The following is a 24,693-nucleotide window of genomic DNA, read 5'->3' as shown; positions in this document are numbered from 1 at the left end:
GCATTAAGGTAGCTATGACATGGAATGCAATTGAACCCTTTTTCATGATTCATGGTTGTCCCTGTAAATAATATAGATTAGTTGTCCCTGTGCTATTCTGAAGATAGCATAACATGAATAATGGATTCATGTTTGGAGGTACTGATATTGTCCAGGAATGGAGCAAAAAAAAGTGGTCTGACAGACGGTTTTACAAAATAAGTAAATGGATACAGACATAAACCCATAATCCTTTGTGGTGCGGTGATGAATGACACTGTAACAACCGCTGGTAAAGGAGATTGGGGAGGGGTTCTTGTCGGGGGGGGCAGGGGATCATGTACGCCCTCCAGAGACTTATCTTGTTAATTATCACCCTGTCAGCTGTGTTATGTAAGAAATTGCTAGAATAAAAAGAAGAAAGGGGGAAGAGAGGTGGATCTTTATGACCATGGCAACAAGGGGCGAGAGGTGAAGCTGAAGTGATGAAAATAGTAGCTGCAGGAAACAAAAGTTTCCTCCCTAATGATGTGAAACTGACGATTCATTCACTGGAAAAGAAGTGAGTGAATCATTATCTGAGTCACTGAGCTGGGTGGTGGTGAAAAGTTTGAATGATATCACACTAAGTTCTATTTTTTCTTGTGGACTCACCATCAACCTTTACTCATTTAAAGCATATTTAGTGATCAATTTGTAAATTAGGGTTACAGATTTTTTATGAAGTGTTCAGATGTTGTCCTTCACTGCAGAAAAGCAACAGACAAAAATACAGTGAAAAAAGGACAGAGCATGAACGGGGTGTACAACGAAGGAGAAGAAAGATAAGTCAAATGAAGGAGAGAGAGGGAAAGTGAGAATGAAAGAGGGAGAGCGAGAGAGAAAGAGAAAGAGGAAGAGAGGGAGAGACAGAGAGGAAGAAAGAGAGGAAGAGAGGGAGAAAGAAAAAAGAAGAGGGGGAGAAAGAGGAAGAGAGTGCAATGTTAGACAACACAAAGCTGTTGGATATAAACAAAGGTTCGTCTGGCTTTGTAGAGGAGCATAAATGTTTTAGATGTGGATGCTGGCTGAGGCCGTTATCGTTCTCAAGCATTACACCCCCCACTGTCACAGGCACTGTCACCATGGAGAAGCAACAGGAAGGTACAGATTCTAACCTCTTCACTTGTATTTTATAACAACAAATATTGTATTTGCATATGTTTTTCCATATATTCAAATTCAGACATAAAAGAGGCATTGATCTCTTGCTTTTAACATGCTAAAGATATAGATGTTATAAGAGTGTACACAGCTCAGTTCACACTTGCAGTCTTTTGACTGCAAGTGTCAAAGAATGTTTTTTGTTTGCTTTCATACTCACAAACTGTGGATTCCTTGGACATTAAACCTAGACCTGAAGTGACTGAGCAGTCAAAGTATTTCCCTATTTGGTTTGTGTTTCACTTTAACATGATTTGTTCATCTTAAAAAACATGTTTTATGATAAACTGGCTGAGATGATACATGTATCACAGTATTTCAACTCATATTTACATTTAGTAATTTAGCAGACGCTCTTATCCAGAGCAACTTACAGTAAGTACAGGGACATTCCCCCCGAGGCAAGTAGGGTGAAGTGCACAACGTCATTTTTTTGGGCACGGCCAGGAATCGAACCAGCAACCTTCAGATTACTTGTCCGATTCCCTAACCGCTCAGCCACCTGACTCCTTCATATATAGGTTTACCACTAAGGAAAGGGGTATTCCGATCTAATTTGGATGTTTTACATGTCTTAAAATGGTCAACAGGTGGCTGTGACGTGAGCACCAGCTGATCCTGGAAACGTCTGCAACAGGTGTTGAAGTCAAATGCCGTTCCCAAACCGGGAATTTGGTAGCTTGTTGAAGTCAGCTTCTCCTGACTCCATTCCCCACCAGTCGGCCCCCTTCCATCCTGCACTCATCCGGCACCAACTCAACATTTTCCATCACTGCCCACTGTTTCTGTTAACTGATTCTGCTGGATCTGGGGCATTGGTAGCTCCAGTTAGGATCAGGGTACAAGTAGCTGGTAGCTACCGCTCTGTAGGCATCACTCATGGTGCTTTATGGCAGAGTACATACGGTTAGTGTCTGCACACTGACGTGAGATTCGTTCACACTCAACTCTTTTGTATTAAATGTTAAAACGTTTTACACCCACTGACTTACATTAATACCTTGTGTTGTGTTAATGTGCTGGTATTAGATGGGACACATACTGTAGGTCAATAAATAGACTGGAAAAAATACATTGCATGAGAGCTATATTATTTTTCACTGAGAACGTACAGTGTAGATTGAGAACTTTAACCAGACATTTTATGACCCATCATTTGGATGTCACGCTTCTCTGTCACACTAAATGTATTCTGATTGCCAAACATGATTGGCCTTAGCATACTGCCATTATGTTGGTAAGAACATACAAAGGGAGTCAGGTGGCTGAGCGATTAGAGAATCGGGCTAGTAATCAGAAGGTCGCTGGTTTGATTCCTGGCCGTGTAAAATGACGTTGTGTCGTTGGGCAAGGCACTTCACCCTACTTGCCTCAGGGGAATGTCCCTGTACTTATTGTAGGTCGCTCTGGATAAGAGGGTCTGCTAAATGACTAAATGTAAATGTAACAAAAAAAAGGATGGTAAGGAAAATGGCATATAAACACAAATGTACTGATACTGTTTTCATTCAGCAGACATTCTTATCCAAAACATCGTGCAGCAAAGGGAGATATTTGAACCTGCAACCTATTGATCTGCTTTCAAACATTCTGTCCACTGGGCTCTGGGCTTTTGCAGGTTCAGAATCTCTGCAGACATATTTAAATAGCAGGTGTAAATACACAGCAGCCTTGGACTTGTCGAATATGAATGACAAATAAAGTGTAGATGTTTATTTTCAATTGAGGGTTGCTTTCCACAACCTCATATCATAGTTGTGCAGGGGCTGGGACAGATAGGAGCGTTCTATTCAGCTCTTTAACATACAGCAGTTAAGACTACGTAGGATGGCATTTGAGTATATATTTTCTTAACGGTCCAACAAGGCCTGTGGTGGTTCTGCTATTCTCTTGGTGATTCACTGCACTCTTACACAAATCATGGAAGTGCCTGATAGAGTGTGGTACACAGCTTAGCAGTGGTTGTTTGGAACAGGCAAAATGTGTCTCAAGATAGGCAAACACAGGTGCATGTACTGAAACAGAGACTCAACCTGAGTAACAGTACAGCACTGGCTCCACCTACTGGCAGACTTGTTGCTAATCGTTGTCCTATACAGTACTGTAGCCAGTCAGAGGGGTTTCCTTTACTGAATCAGAGCACAAGGAGCACTTTTAGATCATTGAAACCACACTTAATAAAAAATACTTTTTCAATGCTAATAATATTTTACATTTTACTCTGCCTGTAACAACTTTATATAATTCACATTAGTCTAAACTTGCACTGATGAACTATTATTAATTCCAGGAAGAGTCTCAGGAAGAAGTATTAAAAATATTTTGCCAAATTCCAGATTTTTGAGAATTTCCAACAAGGATGTTATCCAGCCAAAGGCTGTGCTGATAGTTAACAGGAAATGTATTTGACTGTTTGCCCAAAGTTAAACTGGACCCACCCCCTCTGCAAGGTGATCAACATGTGGAATTAATCACATTAGGAATGTGTTTCTCTGTGACATATTGGATAACATATACAGTAGACTTAAATCAAGGATTGGTTGTAAAATGTAAAATGTAAAATCTTCTGCAGTATATAGATTAATACAATAATTTATAACACAATATTACTTTATTCATGTTATGTAACCTTAAGTGTCATCTAAGTCTAAGTGTAAAAATTATGTGAAGTCAGTTGGAATTTTAAATCTACATACTCACATAATTTTACATGAAGGATCTCAACAGTAATTGGTGACAGCTGGTGCTCTTTAACTGTCAAAGTAGACAAAATGCCGTACTGTACCAAGGACACCCTTCCCTTCTCATAAACCAGAATGAGCCTTGACACTGCATCTGTTGCTAAATAGATGGTTCCTCAACCATCATATCTGACATTAACATGAGATTATTACATCAAATACATCTACATGTTAATTCCAGTTAACATGTCCATAAACCACATGCTTATTTTTCAGGTTTTGGAGGCAGTGATCAAATGATCGGAATTTCGATTTTAGGTTGGCTAACAACCATGGGGGTTTGTGATTGGCCTGAGTCAACGCATGCGCAGAGAGCTTTCAACCCGAACAATCCCAGTATTCCTCAAAGTTCTGGAAGTTGGGAATTCGCTATGCAACTTCATTGGAAAGGTGTTACGTACGGCGCAAGTGATCGCTGAAAAGTTAACCTTTGGATTACCAGGAAGGTCGGCCTTTATAGGATCCTGCTTTTTTGAGGTTATTCGATTGTCAGGTAAGTGTTGCATGTCAAAAGTTCTAGTTTCAAAACTTGAGACACTGGCCATTATTTTAGATTTGAACAGACCTACCATTAGTTACCTGCATGTTAAGGTGTGGGGATTTCTTGTGGCGGTTACAGTAATAGCTTTTTAGTTTAAACAGATGAAAAGAATCGAAGTCTTAACTTTGCAACCATTGTGCTCATACAATACTTGACTGCACAGCTGTCAGTAATCAGTGAGACACGGTGGTTCGTGTCTAAGGCTTTGATGTCTTTGTATCCTGGAACACGCATGGATTCATTGTTGCAGTTTTGTTCCTTGAGTGATGCATACGGATACTTGCGTCTAAATGTAACCATTGTACTGTTCGCAAAGGAGTTATTAGACATAATGACGTTGGAGGTGTTTGGGTTTAAAGTTTCCCGGTCTCGAGAATGGGTTTTAGCATAGCAAAAGACAAAGACTCAGGTTCACTCTGACTACACTTGTTTGTTTGTTTTGAGTGGCTATATGCAACTGCCACCTGCAAGACAAGCAAAGTTTCTTGAGTTAAAGGGTATCGTTTTTCACCCCACCTGCTATAAACTGAATTATGTTTTGTTAAGTCAGATTCAGAGATTTAACAGCAAATGCTTCTGATATTGAAAATAATATTAATATTATGATCTCCAGCCAAGTTGAATGCATGTCACCTTGTCTTAATGTTTTCTTTGAAGTAAGAGCTTCCGAATTCAGAACACTCATGAAAACCCAACCTTTATACACAATGTTATGCTGACATTTCTCATTGTTAAAGGGCTTAGTTTGCTGGGCATGTTGTCAGTCAGAATGTGGTCAGACTGTGTTCAGTGCTCAGGCTGGAAAGTCATTCTGTACAACATCATAAAATACTGTGTGCAAGAAATGTAGTTCACATAGTGTTTTTGCTGTGAGGCAAATTCACCATACTGCCCAACTTTCTGTTGATTTTACCATGCATTCCATACATACTTCTGCAGTAGTAGCCTACTTCTGCTGTAGTAGCCTACTTCTGCGGTGCAGTATTTTGAGAAGCAGGATGGCTTCTGGGCGTAACCCTTAATGGGCACACTGAATATATTGTTTTGGTGATGTTGGAGTTGAAATGACCCAAGCACTTGACATTTTCATGTGAAACTTCTTTGTTCCATGGCAAATTTGGAATTCTTGCTTCCACTTTTGCATAGTAATAGCCATATAAAATGCAAATTGTGAAAATTCCTCACACCAAGAAAGTTGTTCCTGTTTCAACAAAGGAATACTGTCTGAGAAAAACCAGGAGTAGCTGGGAAAAGAGGCACTGACAGAAAGGAAGACATTTCTCAACACGTGTCAGGAAGTACTTCCTGTCCAGAACAAGGTGAAGGTTGTTTTGTGTGAGGTTGCGTTTGCCAGCCTTTAAACAAGAAGCCTCTACTGATTGTTTTAGTTTGTTCATTCAATCATGCGGGGCATTTGAACCGAACTGCAGAGTCAACACTGTGTTTAACTATTGCATGGGAAGTGATACAATGCATTTTCTTAAATCCTACAGCAAAGCTCATTAAAATGCCCAGAAAATCTACAATTCAACCTTACACTGAGACTCATACAGAGGCACAAAAGATACAGATAGCCCCTTTTGCACAAAGCCAGTCCGTTCTGTAGTAGCAGCCAGATCTCAGACAATCCCCCCCCCCCCCCTTCAGTGCTCTCTTGTCTACAACAACATTGTTCAGTCCTTGTGCCGCACACGCCATGCCTTTTCTCTGTTTTTGTCTGGGATCCAGCCCAGGCACGTGGAACAACGCTGGCACCTTGGGATGACTATCCCTTGCTTACCATGTGACTCTGTAGAGGACAAAGGGCTGTTTTGTATGCTGTGACTGGCTCTGGCCACAGCTACAGAGGAGAGAGACTAGTGGCCACAGGCAGGGGGGACGTCTCTATTGGAACTGGACCCCTCACAGACCGTGACAACAAGGTCCACCTTGGCCACCTCACACAGACACAAACATACTAGGCCACAAAGATGAGTTGTATTGCATGGGGTGTTTTAAGTATACGCTTGGGGCAGTGGTTTATGAGCTTGTTTCACATTGGGGAGACAAATGTGTGAGCTTGTCTGCTTCTGAAGGACACGTCTGTAGAGAGGCTGGATCTCTGCTGCTGTGCTGCCAATGGAACGTGATGTGAGAGTGAGTAAGTGAATAGTTGCTTGAGTCTGTGCAACTTGAGTGTGCTCAAAAAGTGGCTGTGTGTGTGCACCTCATCAGTGGGTCAGGCTGTGTGTTTTCTGACTGAGACACTCCTCCCCCTCCATATTCCTACATCTGGTTGATGTCAAACTATGTAAATAAAACCATAGGAACTCCTACACACACTTTTTATATTTTTCCCCCCAAAAAATTCTTCCTTTATTGTTTTGTCTAGTGTATTAAACCTCTTTTGATGTTTGGATCTCCTACCTGCTTGTTTTCCAAAATGGTTTATGCTCACAAAGGCTTTTTCTATGTGAATGATAAGCTGTCTGTAAGATTTAGTTATTTTCGCAAGCTTGAGGGATAAGTGGTGTGTGTGCCAGTATTACTGCCCCTAGTTGGACCACATCTGGAGGAAATCCAAGGGAGTAAAGCGATCCTCCCCCTCACCCCGGTTGTACTCATGCAGGTTCTGGAGGAGCCCGAGCCAGGCACAAGACCAATATCTCACACAACACCTTAAACGGCTCCAGAGTGACGGGTGGATACTACTGAACCTACTGACTTAGGAACAGCTAAAACTGTCCGACTGCTTTGGGAGACTGGGTAGATAACCATGAGGCTTCCATTGTGGAGACTGTGGTTTCCAACTGATTTTGGATGAACCTTCCAGTGTCTGGGTGATGTAACTAAAATGGAAAGTCTTTGCTCCATCTGACATCATAAAGCTAGGCTATATTTTACTGGCTCATTGAGTTTATGTGAAGGAATTTAATTATTTCACTGCCAATTTCCAGTATTGTTTTTCTGTGCCATTTGACCTAGATTAAAATGGGTATTTCAAATAGCATTACCTTGAAAGTGTATGTGCCCACTTGATGACTTTGATTTGTTAATTTAATAAATTGATTCAGTACAAACACCATTTACATGAAAACCAGCATCATGCCTTAACTTAAGATTGACTCCATGTGACCAAAACAACTAATTCTATTGTATTGGTCCCATGGGCACTGTGACCTCTTTTAAGTTGGGAGACACTGGAGGAATCTAATGGAAAAAGGGGTTAAGAAGTAATGTGATATCTAATGACATTGAGACCTCACCACTCCCCACTTATCTGTAGTAACAAACATCTCAAATACTTCTACTATTGTTTTTCATAGAAGCATCAGGCCTACTGAAGTAGGCTAAATAAAGTCTAAAATTCAAACCTACTTGATGCTGCTCGTCATTCATACGGCTCTAGCCTCTATTTCGGCATCCCAAGAAGAGAACTAAAATGTTTGGATTCCAAAAACCGCTGTTCCGGTTGGAAAAGCAGCCAAGTTTTCAGTTTTCCCTTCAGGGAGTGGGACAAGCAGCTGACCAAACAAAGCTTCCCTAGTGAGAGACTGGGCCGGGTTTCTATCAGGTGGGAGAACCGAACGAGAAGGAAAACCCCACTTGTTCCTAAGGAGGACCCCTGTGGCACACGTCCACCCTGCGTTTCAAAATAGGTTGCCTTGTCTCTGCAGCTGTGGTACCTTCTAGTAATGCTTTATCGTCCGATTTGTCTTCGTAACTGAAAAATGGTCTGGTTTCACAAGTACATAGTATTCCATCCAACACAGTGTTGCGGTTGGTTCTTTAATAATCCTGGCATTGTTTCTAACTTCCACATTCGTAACTCCTTCCTCAGTTGCAGCTCCACAGCTGGCTCAATTAGAGATGTGTTTATGGGGCAGGGTAATGGCACAGCTACGTGAGCAAGGCAGTATTTCAGAGGAAACCTTAACCGATGTTGCCCAAGGGCCCATGACTGAACACGGGCACACAAAAGACTTGATTCATGAACACTCAGGCTCCCTCAGCCTCTAATGGAGTCCATGCTGTAATGATGCCCTTCTGGTCTTATTGTTTTTCTACCATGCTGAGTGTGACTGACCCAGGGGGAAAATGGAAGTGAGGCAACCCCCCACCCCCCCACTCCATGGAGGGGTATTTCTCCTCCATGTAGGGCCCTGACCTGTCCAATTGGTTTGACTCTGGGTTCCATCATGGAAAAAAATCTCAGATTCTTTGGGCATTCTCACGCTTTTTGTTGATTTAATGAGCTTGATGTAAACTAGTGTAGTGATTTGAATAAATGTCTAGTGAATGGAGGCATGTGACATCTCCAAGTGGATCTGGCATCCAGAGGGTTGGGTAGGACGCTGTCCAGCGTTGTTTTGGAAGGCTGGCATTCCAGTCATACCGTCATGCGGTGGGAGGAGGATCGCAGGGAGAATAGCAACATTATTCCTGATAAGACCCACAATCCCCATCCCACAACTGCTGGGTCACTGACCAGCATGCCCTGGGTGGGAAACGGCTACCAGAGGAGGAGGGGGGTGATGGTGAGGGGGTCTGGTGTTATCAGGAACATGTCATCAAGCTAATCTTTGTTTGACTTGTACTGTCACTACTGACTAAGTTCATCCTTGTTTTTCATTAGTCTTCTCTTGTTTTTCATTATTGCCTGACTGGTGTTGTTCCTACCTGCTCAGCTAGACCTGTTTTGTCTGAACGAGAAAAAACGTGTAATAGATTAACATTATGTGATATGCTCTTAGCTGTGGTGTTTAATTTCCAAAGGGGAACAAACTGGTTGCCAAGGGATTGAAACGAAATGTGGCCTGTGGAGCTGGCATTTGAAAGGTGTTATATAATGCTGTTTGCAGTGAAACTAGGCACCTAGATGAAAACAAGTGATACCTAGTCGACACAGCTTAATTAAAATGTATGTATGAACACTATCTTTACAGGTGAATACATTGTGTTGCTAACGTTTCGAATTGATTGATTTATATAAACAGTATGTATGAATATACCATAGTAATATGTATAAGGCCTTATTCAATTTGCCATTAACTAATGCTTCTAATATCAGAATAGTATATAGTCAGGAATGTTTCCTACTAGTCTAAAAACTGAGAATAAATAACAGTATTCTAGTCTGCCACAATGCCCCAGACAAAAATACCAGACAAATTAGTCTCAAATTTCCTGTTGGACTTCCTTATCAAAGCCCAGTATTAATTACAAAGACAGGGAATCCTTCACTCTTCAGATTCACTCTGCCATGAACTGTAATTACACTTGATCACCCAAGACATGGGAATCCACCACATCCTGTTCCATCTCAAACAGACGGGAAAATCCAAGGGTTGCTCCACTGACTTCAGCACCAGGCCTATTATCTCCAGGTTACGGACCGAGACTGCAGCTCTGGGACACCACAGGAAGTCCCAAGAAGGCTCTGATCAGCGAAGCTGTACTCTGACCTTGAAAGTTCAGAATCTCTCACAAACACAGTGTTGTGTGTTTTAGTTTAGTTCACTCTGTGGTGTTGTTGAGGGCGATCTGCTGACAGGGTGAGTCTAGTCTCAGCCCACTCTGTGTCTGGGACTGCCTGCGTGGGACTACCCTAATAACCTGCTTTGTACTTGGCTAGTGATACCATTTATTCTGTTCTAATGTACCCTCTTTGCACGAGTTTCGAAATAGGTTGCAAGCTGTACCCTGGTGTCTGTATTTCTTAGCAAGAGTGCAGTCAGTAGTCAGAGGAAAATAGAGGCAATATGCACTGGTGTCTCTCTGCTCCTGTGTGACAATGAAACTAACGCTCCCATCTGTTCTCCTTTCATGGCCACAGTGGGGTGAAGATGATGTCCGATGCCAGCGAGATGTTGGCAGCGGCCTTGGAGCAAATGGATGGGATCATAGCAGGTAAGAGACTTCTGCACGCCTAAGCTGCACACACTCGGTTATCTGTCGGACAAATCCCTCTCCAATACTTAACAGTGAAACAGTAAAACAGTGCTGGTTTGTAGTTTCTCACTAATATTCCACCTATATATCTAATATACTGATGCTGCTTCTTCTTAACGACTGCCTTAGGAAGACTGCTCAATGTGAGTGTTTTACAGGATGTTATTAGACCATAGTATCCACCCCCACAACCTCTTCCCCTGCCTTCAGACTTCCACTAGATTTTCCATTGTTCCACTGGCAGCAGAAAATGGTGAATACGGTATTCAAGCCATACTTCTCTGGTTGAGATATTCTGACATTTCTGTGTAGAGGCATTGGTTTGGTTTCCATGTCCAGATAAGCAGAAACAATCAGGTTTGAGACGTCCCCTGCTTTTCCGCTGACTTGTTTAATTATAGCATCAACCTTTCCAATGGAAGAAAGATGGCTGGTCACGTTACTCCCCCCCCCCCGGCCCCCTCACCCCCCTCCTGTTACCACAGAAACCAGTGTTCTAACTCTGCTCTGCCGCTGGAGTGAAGACCGTCCTCTGTGCATATTTATAGAATTCTGCACATGTTTATTTTCCCATCTATTTATTATTTATTTTGAGTCCTACATCTTTATGAAGGTTGACATTTAGAAAGGTTGACAGATGGTGTCTCAGATGAAAGCAGGGAGCACTGGTCCAGTAGACAGGCTTGGGCTGCGAGCGCTGACTGACGGATTGATACTTGGTTGGTCTTTGTTGTTTTTAGAATGAATGCCATTAAATATAATAACACACATTCTGAAACCCGTTTGACCTGAGCTAATGGTGTCCGGTGATGTCAATTATTCCACATGATTGAAGGGGTTTGCGCAGGTGTGTGGATGTCTGCATTGTCCTCACCTCCACCCCCCTCTCCCTTCCACTCTCCCCTCCTCCCAGGATCCAAGGCCATGGACTACTCCAACGGTTTGTTTGACTGCCAGTCGCCCACCTCTCCCTTCCTGGGCAGCCTGCGGGCGCTGCATCTGCTGGAGGACCTGCGGGGGGCGCTAGAGCTGATGGATGCGGACGAGAGGGAGGGCCTGCGCTGCCAGGTGCCCCACGCCACGGCGGAGGGACTCGTGGGGTGGTTGCAGGGGCGAATGGTAAGGGGGGAGTCCTCGCTCTGTCCGACACCAGTCACCACGAGGAAACGTGGTCTACTTGTCAATAAGGGTTGTAATTGTACTGTGCTTATGCTTTGTGCCAAATTAGCAACTGATATTATAATTATAATATATGATACCATGTAGTTAGATTTTTGCGTTTTAAAAAGAGTGGCTACCAGTCTTATCTTCCACAGACGTACAGCAATAACATCAGAAATGATTGGTTTCAGTCGTCCACCAATGATATGTTACTGCCACAGACTTTGAGAGTTTTAGTTGTTTTTGGCTGCACATGGCTCTGCTGGGATCTGCCTTGTGTCTCTCAGTCCTAACCTCTGTCTCCCCCGCCGGACGGCATTGAGTGTGTGAGTATTGTGTTACGGCATGCTTTGTGACTGATCGAGTGTCTGTGCAGCCGAGTCGTGCTTGAAAAAAGGTTTCCATCCACTAAACCGCTGATGATTCATCGTGAGTTTAAGTGTTTGTGAGTCTCCCCCCCCCCCCCCCCCTCCCTTTCGTTTTTCTTTTCATTTTGTGAGACTCCTGCTCTCTCCACGTGTGAAATACGAGAAGAGTTCTGATTTGATTTCCACTTCAAACACAAATCACTTGCATGTGAGGGGGCTGATTGACCTTCACATGTCATTCCTCTATCCTGGTTCACGTGGTATCCCTCTCTCTGCCTTCACCTAGAAGGCCATGAACAGGAGGGCATCCACCGGATCCTGTTCTTGGGAAATCATTGTTGTGAAACTGCTTATGTCTGTGTGTGTGTCTTGGAAAAGGAAAGATGCTAATAGTTGGTCTATAATGGCCAAGGTCATTAGGCAGCTAAAGCACCTTCAATATACTGTATATTGTTAACATGTAGGATTGTTTCCAGGAAGTGCATGGTTGCTGTTTGTTTGTGCGTGAATGAGTGAGATCTGATTGTATATTAGTCCTGTGTGTGTGTGTGTGTGTGTCTGATGCCTGTGTGTGTGTCTTCCAGACTAACGGGCACGGTTCAGTGGGTTCCCTAGATGCCGTCTACCAGGAGCGCCTCTCTCGCCTGGAGAGCGACAAGGAATGTCTCGTTCTGCAGGTGTGTGACCAGCCCCGGCTAGTAAACAGGAAGCGGATAGGAAATACAACAACCGAATGTACCAAGAGGAGCTCTCTCTTGTTCCTCTTGACCAGTCTAACTTTCAGGTTCTATTGACTCTGTTTTGTCTGTAATGACGTGGTCGTGTGTTGCATGGTGGATGTCGGTCCTTCCGCGCAGGTGAGCGTGCTGACGGACCAGGTGGAAGTGCAGGGGGAGAAGATCCGAGACCTGGACATGTGTCTGGATGAACACAGAGAGAAGCTCAATGCCACAGAGGAACTGCTGCAACAGGTGGGGAGGTCCACAACAGCAGGAAGGACTGTTGTTCAGCTGTTAATTATATGAGGGACCTCATCTGAATGCCCTTAAAATGATCTGAATCACGGCTTGCCGTAAAATGACCGCATTTAGAAAAGTATGTTTCATGGGTATAAGCGTCTGTTTTGAGCTCTGGCGTGGTGTCTTTCTGTGGTTGCGTGTCCTGTGTGTTGCTGCAGGAGGTGTTGAGAAGGACAGCCCTTGAGACACACAAGCTGGAGCTGATGACTGAGGTCTCCAGTCTGAAACTGAAGCTGGTTGCTATGGAAAGAGAGAAAAGGGATAGTGAGGTACGCAGATGCACACACAAAATGGTTTTGCTATTACTTGAAGGAGGCAAATGTTATTTTTTTTGTGTCAATTTTTTTGTAGCTGACAATACACGCAGGCTATTTTGTGCCATTTGAGCTCCCCTGCTCTACAATACATAATGCACTAGCGGGTGGATTTAGCCGACAGGGACAGAGCGTTCAAAAACACCCACCTCCTCCTGCAGACCATTTCACCTCATAAAGTCCTGCTCCCTCTTTCCTGCCCTCCCTTCTCTCTCTTGCTTTCTCTCTCACACGCTCTCTCTCTTCCCCCATCTCTCCATCCCTCTCTCTCATCTCCTAAGAGGCAGAGAGTCAGGATTTCCACTCTCTCCATCTCCATGCACGCCTGGGCCAGTGCTGGGAGGATATTCCCTTCCCAGTGTGTGGGTTTCAGACACAGTAAGCTGCAGGGTGCAGGCTCGGGTGGAAAGGCAGCGTCTAGCACAGATTTAATGCTTCTTTTGTCCCCAGCTGGGTCTAATTCAGCTATAAATCACCCCCCGCCCCCAGAGTGTAATGTATTTCTGTAATATCTGCCGTGCTGCACTGCGGCCGTTAGGTTTGTTTAAATATACAGTTTAAATCGGCTCGCTGCTTCAATTACATAAATTATAATACATAGAGGGTCTGTTTACGTGGTAATTGCTCCAAGGTGCACCACCCAGCGATATCCCTGAATGGAAGGAAAGCATTAACAGGCTTATTTGCTGTGACAGTTTTTTGAAGACCGTAACTTGTCTACAGATTCTTTACACAAGCAGTCACTCACCTCTTCCACCAACCAATAGATATTTATTATTTATCTTGTTTTTGTTGTTCTCCCTTCTCCCTCACACAACAAAACTATTCGCATACTATATCCGCATATTGAAAAAAAGTGCCTTTTTAAGTGCCTGGGTAACTCCACTCTGCTTCCTCCTCAGGGCCTGTACCAGGAAGTGGCAGATCTGCGGTTCAGGGTGACCGATATGGAGAATGAAAGACTGAGGTGTGAGAAGAAACTCAAGTGTACCCAAGTGAGTATGGCACCACTGGAGGTCACCCAGGGCTGCTAGGACAGTAGAAGGCCATCTGGTCACATTTGATCAACCATGATGGCTTGGCCAGTGGTGCTTTCTAATTACATTTTGTTTTCCACTGGTTCATCTCGCATAAAGCACTGTGTAATTGTGGAAGTCTGAAACCTCTTCACCATCCCTTTCCCTCTTTACCCACGTAATGTTCTTTCTTTCAGACTTATTTCCCCCCCTTTTCTGCTCTCATCCCCTCCGCCCTTCGGGTCCGGCCCTGGACGTGGAGCCTTATCAGCTTCACTGTCGCTGGGGAGGAGAGCTTCAGTCTCCAGCCAAAGAACTTCCTCTCTTGGCCTTTCCCCAAGGACTACTAAACAATCCCTTTCTGTTGCCTTCCCTCTCTGCTCTCTGCCTCTCACTTCCACCATGTAAGCTAAGTAGAAGTTTTCACAACAAACTAATCCTCTCTGCTCTCCCGCCTTGGCATGCGTACTGTTGCTGTGGATGTTATCGTAGTTTCACAAAGGATCTCAGTCCTCCAGGCTAAATGAAGCGAGCAGACAGGGTCCAGTTTATGGATGACCCTTTTTAAAGAGGTCCAGTCAGGTCCACCTGGGACACGTTTGCAGTGGAATGTCCAGCAGATGTGCAAGTCTGAAACGATCACCTGGTGTTTTTGTACCTTTTGCTTTCCTGGTCACTCCCAGGGTTTTAATGGTGCCTCAAGCCAGCTGGATGTCCAGCAGAGGGGTGTGGGTCAGGATGGTCACCGAGGTGTTGTCTGGTCCCACAGGACGAGCTGCAGGGTCTGCAGGTGCTGCTGGAGGCAGGGAGGAGGCGCTGAGGACACTGAGGGACGAGGGCATGCCGGGGGTCCTGAGTCTGGACAGGACAGATGGAGGGGACAGAGGTTTGTGTGTGTGTGTGTGTGTGTGTGAGTGTGTGTGTGTGTGTGTGTGTGTGTGTGTGTGTGTGTGTGTGTGTGTGTGTGTGTGTGTGTGTGTGTGTGTGTGTGTGTGTGTGTGTGTGTTGTGTGTGTGTGTGTGTGTGTGGTGTGTGTGTGTGTGTGTGTGTGTGTGTGTGTGTGTGTGTGTGTGTGTGTGTGTGTGTGTGTGTGTGTGTGTGTGTGTGTGTGTGTGTGTGTGTGTGTGTGTGTGTGTGTGGTGTGTGTGTGTGTGTGTGTGTGGTGTGTGTGTGTGTGTGTGTGTGTGTGTGTGTGTGGTGTGTGTGTGTGTGTGTGTGTGTGTGTGTGTGTGAGGAGGAGGAGGAGGAGGAGGAGGAGGAGGAGGAGGAGGAGGAGGAGGAGGAGGAGGAGGAGGAGGAGGAGGAGGAGGAGGAGGAGGAGGAGGAGGAGGAGGAGGAGGAGGAGGAGGAGGAGGAGGAGGAGGAGGAGGAGGAGGAGGAGGAGGAGGAGGAGGAGGAGGAGGAGGAGGAGGAGGAGGAGGAGGAGGAGGAGGAGGAGGAGGAGGAGGAGGAGGAGGAGGAGGAGGAGGAGGAGGAGGAGGAGGAGGAGGAGGAGGAGGAGGAGGAGGAGGAGGAGGAGGAGGAGGAGGAGGAGGAGGAGGAGGAGGAGGAGGAGGAGGAGGAGGAGGAGGAGGAGGAGGAGGAGGAGGAGGAGGAGGAGGAGGAGGAGGAGGAGGAGGAGGAGGAGGAGGAGGAGGAGGAGGAGGAGGGAAGGGAAGGGAGGGAAGGGAAGGGAAGGGAAGGGAAGGGAAGGGAAGGGAAGGGAAGGGAAGGGAAGGGAAGGGAAGGGAAGGGAAGGGAAGGGAAGGGAAGGGAAGGGAAGGGAAGGGAAGGGAAGGGAAGGGAAGGGAAGGGAAGGGAAGGGAAGGGAAGGGAAGGGAAGGGAAGGGAAGGGAAGGGAAGGGAAGGGAAGGGAAGGGAAGGGAAGGGAAGGGAAGGGAAGGGAAGGGAAGGGAAGGGAAGGGAAGGGAAGGGAAGGGAAGGGAAGGGAAGGGAAGGGAAGGGAAGGGAAGGGAAGGGAAGGGAAGGGAAGGGAAGGGAAGGGAAGGGAAGGGAAGGGAAGGGAAGGGAAGGGAAGGGAAGGGAAGGGAAGGGAAGGGAAGGGAAGGGAAGGGAAGGGAAGGGAAGGGAAGGGAAGGGAAGGGAAGGGAAGGGAAGGGAAGGGAAGGGAAGGGAAGGGAAGGGAAGGGAAGGGAAGGGAAGGGAAGGGAAGGGAAGGGAAGGGAAGGGAAGGGAAGGGAAGGGAAGGGAAGGGAAGGGAAGGGAAGGGAAGGGAAGGGAAGGGAAGGGAAGGGAAGGGAAGGGAAGGGAAGGGAAGGGAAGGGAAGGGAAGGGAAGGGAAGGGAAGGGAAGGGAAGGGAAGGGAAGGGAAGGGAAGGGAAGGGAAGGGAAGGGAAGGGAAGGGAAGGGAAGGGAAGGGAAGGGAAGGGAAGGGAAGGGAAGGGAAGGGAAGGGAAGGGAAGGGAAGGGAAGGGAAGGGAAGGGAAGGGAAGGGAAGGGAAGGGAAGGGAAGGGAAGGGAAGGGAAGGGAAGGGAAGGGAAGGGAAGGGAAGGGAAGGGAAGGGAAGGGAAGGGAAGGGAAGGGAAGGGAAGGGAAGGGAAGGGAAGGGAAGGGAAGGGAAGGGAAGGGTGGCCCTGAAGGATAGGATCTGTCTTCTGGGATCTTCATACATTGTGGATGTTTTGGTTATTATATTACAGTGCGGTTGTGAAGAAGAATGTGATGTGGCAAGAAGCTCATCACATTCCAACATTACTGCCGCTTCCATTAAACCTCTTCTGTGACTAACTGCTGTTTTTAAGCAATTATGTATACCTTCATCGAAATACTGTATAAGTAGGGAAATTTTCCCCTAAAAGTGGGGGGAATACCTCTTTTGACATACAGTAATCACACACAGAGATTTGCAGTGATCCATAACCCCTGTGAGGTTCATACAAGGGGCTGTTTGTGCCTCCCACCCTGTCCACCATATCTGTCTGCAGGCTCCATACCACACGTTTATACATGATCTTTCACCCCCTCAGCCCTCGGCTGACAGCCTTATCACCTGCTATTCTACAGGAATGCTTTTTGAGTTTGAGAAGATTGAGGCGCTTGAAAGATGTTGTAAATACAGTATCCTGAGCTATACTTACAGTAAGATGAGACGGCCGTGGAGGGTTTGTGCAGCTCTCAGCCACATGGCTCAGGAATGAGGAATGTGCTCGCTCACTGAGAGGAATGCTCCTGTCTTCCAGATGCAGAGATGATGAGGATGAAGAGGGCGCTGGAGTCCCTCATGACAGCCAATGCTGAGAAGGTCAACTGCACTACGAGTTCCTTTTGAAATTGTATCCCCGTAGCTGTATTTTAGACTAAACATGCAGCATTTGTTTTCTGAGAGGAGTGAGTTTTCTATGATCTATCCAATTGATAGATTCCTTCCTATAATGTTGTCTATAGGAGCAGAGGATTGAGGAGCTTCAGGAGTCAGTCACACGCTACAAGATGGTCCAGGACCTGGTGACAGGTGAGCTGCGATATAGGTTGGGTGTTAGTCAGAGATTTGATTATGAGAAGCTTGAACAGGCGTGTTGGGGCACCATGGTCACCAGGTTTGTGTAACAATCAACACGTGTTCCCCTCCTCCCACACACGCACACACACACACAGATAAGTTGAATGAAAACGATTACGACGACATCCCAGATGACGCATCGCCATCCATTCACGTCGCCATGGAAATGGACAGGGCCATGCTGGCATTGCAGGAGTGTGCGGAGGCAGGAAGGAGGCCTGGCGAGGTAAACACCCCCACGTTGAAACAACCCACACACAGGATGCACCCCAGACTCTGGGCTTCCTGGCCAAAACCTCATTTTAGCCCCCACCCCTCCCCTCCAAAAAAATCCCAGAATTTCTCACTGGAATGTTGGAGTTCAAGAGGTCCTGCCTTTTGGATATTACTTTAGCAGGGAAAGTGAATGAGATTCTCTGCTATGTTTTGCGAAATGAGCACATTCGGTAATGGAGCCATGCACTGATTATTTCTCCTTTTCGGATCTTTTGAATGTGGCGCAGGTCGTCCCCTGTATCACAGAGCTCTCCGATTATGAGCAGGAGAACCACACAGAGGCCCTGACCCCAGAAAGGTAACGCCTGGCCCGGGGCTGCACTCCCCTTCGCTCCCACGCTCTCCACACCCCGTGTTGATTCTGGGTCTCATTCACTCTGTACACTATCTAAACTTGTCTCAGACTCAACCAACTGTCCCTCTCCTCCAGCCCCCTAGACGTCCATCAGTCGAGTAGTACCAGCCACATAACCAGCAGTACTGAGCAGGTAAGACTGAAGCACACCCAGATTACACCCAGAGGGAGTCAGGTGGCTGAGCGGTTAGGGAAGTGGGCTAGTAATCAGAAGGTTGCCAGTTCGATTCCCGGCTGTGCAAAATGACATTGTGTCCTTGGGCAAGGCACTTCACCCTACTTGCCTCGGGGGGTATGGCCCTGTACTTACTGTAAGTCGCACTGGAAAAGAGCGTCTGCTAAAAAAAAATAAAAAAAACAAGATTACAGGATAGTGAGTTACCTAGATTGTGTAACCTTAACTAAGGCTTCCTGTGTAACACTGTGACAATATTTGATATTTTGGACAGAATTGTAGCAGTCGCATTTAACCACACTGACATTCACACTAGAGCTTTTATCACAGACCACTTGAACTCCCGTGTTTAAAACAGGAAATGAAACATGCACGGTCTAGTCATGCAGAAGGCATGTCATAAGATATCATCTATCCCTTGCATGGAAAACTGAGTCACTGAGCCCCTCCACTCGACTGAGTGCTCTCTTCATCTCTGGATGAATGATTGTCAGAATGGATCAGCATTCAGAACGAATTCCTCAGTACTGGGTCGGATGGTTATAATTACGCTGGTGCCACCTAAAGGTTGAATGGTGGAACTGCATCATGTTCAATCAGAGTTGTTAATTGAGGCAGCTGGTTCAATTACACGTGGCTGAGAAAGCAAGAGAACTGAGAAAAGGAGCAGCAGTGAAGACTCAAGCTGCAGGTCTGTTTTCTGTGTTTGCAGAGCATAACCAAGGAGTCTAGTCCCTCATCCAGCTCGCTTTCCAAACCAAACACCTCAGGGGATGAGAGCTTTGGGTCCAAGAAGGCCCGCTCGTCTTTTGGGCGAGGCTTCTTCAAGATGCGTGGAGGCAAGAGAACCGCTAGCAGCCCTAACCTGGGTGAGTGTCTCCGCCAAGTCTGTTGTCTGTCAGGATGTTGCGTCAAGGATTACGTCTCATACTCGGTACAAAATCTGTTGTACTGTGTCACCATGCTGTTGTCACACATTTCATGTGTGTTTATATGTGTGCGTCAGTTTTGTCGTTTTTTGTTGTTGTCTTTCTGTCTGCGTGTCCATCTATCTCCATCATCACATTGTGTTCTCCTTCCATTCTGTCCTCTCTCTCACACACACCTTCCATGGTTGCTACTGTATGATGTGAAGACCGCAGTCGCAGTGCCAGTGCACCAACGTTAGGTACAGTAGTGTGGTAGCGCCCCCTGGTGTCTACCGAAGGGCCAGGCGTGCAGACTGGCAGCTCAGGATGACACAGCTGGATGTGTGCAGGGATACTGACACAGCAGTGAGACTATCAACCTGACTACCCATGGCCAAGGCAAATTAAATACTGTCATTTTTAACTGTATATATGATTATCAGGTTGTATGGTCACACTTCTGTGTTAGAATCTAAGCATAACAACTTTCCTTTGTAAAGATTTTCTTTACTTTCTTACTCTTTATTTCAGTTTTTTACTTGTATTAAACAAGTGGACAGTTGTCCTTTGTAGACAGTTGTGCTTGTGTGACTAGTCCTATGCCTGAACTCTGCCTTCACTAAATCATATCCAGCTGTCCCTTATCCATGACGCGACACCATCTGCAATGACGCTGCCTAATGCTGCGTTTGTCCTTTAAGTTCTGAGTCTACAGTCTAGAAATGCTCTCAATGTCAGTGAGAAGTTTCTTCGATCCATCCTTTGCATGTGCGGATGGAGTCGTGGCGCTTATGTGTGGCTGGCTTGGTGTGTTGTGCGGTAGTGGTGGTGGCCATCAGAGTTGTAGTACTAAAATCATGTTGATAGTGGTGGCGGTGGCCATGAGAGTTGTCCTAAAATCATCTTTATCGTGGTGGTGGTGGCCATCTTGGTTGTAGTCCTGGAACCCTATTGGCAGCCTGTGCTGTTCCCCGTGGTGGTGGGAGGTGCCAGGTGTTGCTGTGGTTCTGATGGTGTGTTTTTACAGCGGAGACGGAGAGAAAGGGCACGGAACACCTGGACCTGGCGGGGGCTCCGTCCCGGACGACCCAGGGGGGAGGGGGCAACCACAACCTACCTGCCTCGCCCGAGAGCAAGAAGAAGGCCAGAGGTCTCAAGAAGTTCTTTGGCAGGTGAGACAGTTTCCTTCACTTTTTTTTTTCCCTTCTTGATTCCTCAACATTTGACCATACTAGTAATGGTACTTGAGCAGGTACACCTTGGCTTAGCTTCACTATTTATACATGATATTTCTTATGTTGTACTTATGTATGTTTCTTCTCCACACAGGCTGAGGAGAAGTCATTCCACCTCCTTCAACCTGGACGAGGCAGAGACGGAGTTCAAGAGGGGAGGGGTCAGGGCCACCGCGGGCCCCCGTCTCGGATGGTCACGTGACCTGCACCATGCCGCCAAGTAGGTGGAGCCTCCCGCCGGATGATCCGACAAGATGCATGGGCGAAGGTGTTTGTCAGCGTCACACTTGGTAGCTGGTACTGACCTGTCGCCCTGAACCCCCAGTGACGTGGAGGTGCCATTTGCTCGGTGGACTAAAGAGCAGGTGTGCGTGTGGCTGCAGGAGCAGGGTCTGGGTCTGCACATGGCCCAGGCCCAGGGATGGATCCGGTCAGGACACACCCTGCTTCAGGCCTCGCAGCATGACCTGGAGAAGGTATGGCAGTCTGGGGGGGCCCTGCCTGGGGGGGGAGGGGAGCTGGGAGGCATGCTAAGCCCTGGGGAACCTGAGGGGGGTCAGTGTCCATGCTACACACCGTAGAAACGGTGTAACCTGAGCATGTTAGTATAGTATGTGTTAGCAGTCTCTATGTAATGTCCATCTGGATGTGTGATCTTGTCTGACTCGTCCCTCTAGGAGCTGGGACTCAAACACCCCCTTCACAGGAAGAAGCTGCTGCTGGCCCTGCAGTCCCTGGGCTCGGAGGAGGACGACCTCAAGGGCCTTCTGGACCACAACTGGGTGACCAGTGAGTGAACGCCTTAACTTGAGTTTCAGTAGGATTTTGACCATCAAACAAACCCTATAGGACGTTTAGTGAATGTAAAAGTGCATGGATGTGTTGTACATATCATTGCTGCTGAAGCGTCTTTGCACTGTGTTATGTCAACATTGGGCAACCTTTTTCCCCTCAGGGTGGCTTGATGACATAGGCCTACCTCAGTATAAGAGCCAGTTTGAGGAGGGACGCGTTGATGGGCGCATGCTGCACTACATGACTGTGGTGAGTCCATCCCTCCATCATCTTGTACCATTTGTATCCCTCTCCAAAGCACATCCTCGATGCCTGCTTTCAATGCATGTTTTTCTCCCAGTTGTGACCATGACCTCTGACCTCCCTCTCCAGGATGACCTGCTGTCTCTGAAGGTGGGCAGTGTGTTCCACCACCTCAGCATCAAGAGAGCCATCCAGGTCCTCCGCCTCAACTTCTACGAGCCAAACTGCCTCCGACGACGCCCCTCCGACGAGGTCTGACATAATGGAACTAAATATTTGTCATTGTTATTATAACCATATTTTCCTTTACATTTGTGTACAGTGACTACACTGTATTATATAGACTACATGTCGTCCCCCCCCCCTTGTCGTTCTTCTGTCTAGAACAACATCACGCCTGCTGAGATCTCCCAGTGGACCAATCACAGGGTGATGGAGTGGCTGCGCTCTGTGGACCTAGCTGAGTACGCCCCCAACCTGCGGGGCAGCGGCGTGCACGGGGGGCTCATGGTAACACAGCGAGACAGGACAGAAGAAATGGAATATACTGTTTTGAATGAAAGCAGGTCTAGGACAGAATAAGAAACCCAATGTATATTTTGAATTAAAGTAGCTGCAGCCAAAGACTACAGAACTAGTCTAATTCTGTAGGACTGAAGAAAAAGCTGAAAATAGTGTTGAATGATGGCGGCAGCAACACAGAATAGAACCAGCCTCACGTTTCCCGTGACCCTGTGTGCTCCGCCTCAGGTGCTGGAGCCCAGATTCAATGTGGAGACCCTGGCACTCCTGCTGAACATCCCCCCCAACAAGACCCTGCTGAGGCGCCACCTGGCCACGCACTTCCAGCTGCTCATCGGCTCCGAGGCCCAGAGGCTGAAGCAGGAGTGCCTGGAGCACCCAGACTACACCGTGCTCACCGCCACCGCCAAGGTCAAGGTAAGCAGGCTGAGCGAGGTTAGTCCTGTGGGCCTGTCTGACCCTCGGGTGGAAGGAGTCACAGCGAGTGCTAGTTGAGGGCTAACGCCTGTGCAAGTCCTGGATGTGCTCCACTGCTTTGAACAGATGGCTGCTTCATCTTTCCTTTTATATTATTAACATTGTACAGCCAATTAAAATACGGGCATGATGGGTTTCCATGGTAATGTGTTCACCCCTAGTCCCAGGCAATAGAATAAACAAAGCGTTCCCCCCCCCCCAGCCCAGAAGACTGTCGTTCGGCAGCTTCGGGACCCTGCGAAAGAAACGCCAGGAGGACAGCGACGAGTACGTCTGCCCCATGGACGTGGAGATGCCCAAGAACAGCAGCTTCCAGAGGGGGCTGAGGATCTACGAGGATGACCTCTGCGTCCTGGAACAGGTCTGTGTGCGAACCATGTTTCCATCAGGCGTCTCCAAGAGGACTTGGACCGTGTTTCTGAAACGAGGGTGTGAGAAGAGGTGTTTTCCCCCAAAAGGGGAGCAGAAACTTGAGTCTCCGCCTTCTGCTCGTCTCAGAAAGTGTCGTATCAGAAGTGTCTGAGAGCAGAAGGCAGGCATCAACAATTTTAAATGTCGTATGCAGACGGAATACTGAACAAACACACATCCTCCCCTCACAACAAGTGAAATCCTTCAGTAGGGGCGACAGGCCACAGTTGCTTCTTCTGAGACCGTGCCAGGACATTTCAATAAACTTGGACTCAACGAACATTTTATTTGTATTGTTTACCGTGGAGGTGAAGTGTTGTTGAATGTGCTGCTTGTGTCTGCAGATGGAGGACTCTGAGGGGACGGTGAGGCAGATAGGAGCCTTCTCCGAGGGCATCAACAACCTGACGGTAAGAAATCATTAAAATGCCACAACACGATCTCCCTCTATACCTGAGGAGAGCGTCACAGCGGAGCTCTGCAGTAAAACCCCAGCTCTCCAGGAGTCCTCAGACGAGACGAGCACGTTTTGAATCAAGGCGTGTGTTGCATGTGGTGTGTTGCGTGTTGCAGAGCATGCTGAAGGATGAGGAGTTCTTTACGGAGATCTCCCCCGAGGCTAGCGTGACAGACGAGGACTCGAACGTGTGAGGGAGGGGGGGGTGACCTTCCGCCCCGATGCCAACCGAGCGCTGTGACATGGAACAAACTGTACTAGCTCTACCACCACGGTGACTGAACACACACTCTGACAAACATAACCAATGCTTCATTTGGGACTTTCTCAAGTCAAAAAAACCAAACATGTATTTATTGAGATTGTCCAAATGTACTGCATGACTTCACAAACCTGCGTTTGCATGATATCCACATGAACTTAAGAGTACTTACTGTATGTTTTGATACCTCTGAAGATCCACTAGTATTACAATATGTCCAACTTATTTTTAGAATGCTCTCCCCTCTTTCCCATTAGCCTCTGTGTAACCTTTGTGAAATGTCTTGTGGGACACTGCCATGGCATCCCAGCTGATGTCCACACATTCCAGTCTGTTTGTACATCCTAATCCCCTCCATCTGCTGTGTTACTTGATGAACAGATCAACATATTTTTTCTATATCCCACATCTGACCTGTTGTACACCATAAATTAACTTGACAATCCTATATTTTAGTGTTCACCCACAATAGTGATGTTATCCTTAACCACGTATCAATGATTCTTATGTACCATGTACTGTTTATGTATTTTGTAATATTGTTAATAAAGTTAAATGTAAAAGTCTGCCTGTAATGGCTTTTTTGTTCTTTTAAGTGTTACAATGATTATGCAAATTTCATAAGCAATCAAATGTTTACTGAACATAGTGCATAATCAAAAGCTGTAAAGGCTACATAAGCAATCAACCCATTAACAAACATTAACCTTCGAAGTAGCTTCTTTATGCAGTGAACCAATGCAATGACCTTTGACATGATCACTAGAACAGCTTGCATGAGGAATAAAAGGCAATGAGCCATGG

At 46.5% G+C, this 24,693-nt stretch overlaps 1 protein-coding gene across 1 annotated transcript; it reads left to right on the top strand.

The window, feature by feature from the left end:
* The first annotated feature begins 4,276 nt into the window (after positions 1 to 4,276).
* On the top strand, positions 4,277 to 24,450 carry LOC136959885 (liprin-beta-1-like). Its single transcript, XM_067254104.1, is given in 26 exon segments — positions 4,277 to 4,416; positions 10,280 to 10,353; positions 11,309 to 11,514; positions 12,509 to 12,601; positions 12,782 to 12,895; positions 13,102 to 13,212; positions 14,160 to 14,252; positions 15,043 to 15,073; positions 15,076 to 15,159; positions 17,454 to 17,515; positions 17,659 to 17,725; positions 17,869 to 17,999; positions 18,277 to 18,347; positions 18,480 to 18,537; positions 19,292 to 19,448; positions 20,515 to 20,659; positions 20,817 to 20,942; positions 21,048 to 21,198; positions 21,400 to 21,511; positions 21,678 to 21,766; positions 21,890 to 22,012; positions 22,145 to 22,270; positions 22,511 to 22,699; positions 22,962 to 23,120; positions 23,515 to 23,580; positions 23,744 to 24,450. Coding segments are annotated over 25 exon segments (2,706 nt in total). The 5' UTR covers positions 4,277 to 4,416; positions 10,280 to 10,289; the 3' UTR covers positions 23,822 to 24,450.
* Positions 24,451 to 24,693: the final 243 nt, after the last annotated feature.

Source organism: Osmerus mordax, chromosome 17 (genome assembly GCF_038355195.1).
Source record: "Osmerus mordax isolate fOsmMor3 chromosome 17, fOsmMor3.pri, whole genome shotgun sequence".
In the NCBI taxonomy this organism is placed as follows: domain Eukaryota; kingdom Metazoa; phylum Chordata; class Actinopteri; order Osmeriformes; family Osmeridae; genus Osmerus; species Osmerus mordax.
The sequence above is the reverse complement of the archived record's forward strand: the minus strand, read 5'-3'. Positions and strand labels throughout refer to the sequence as shown.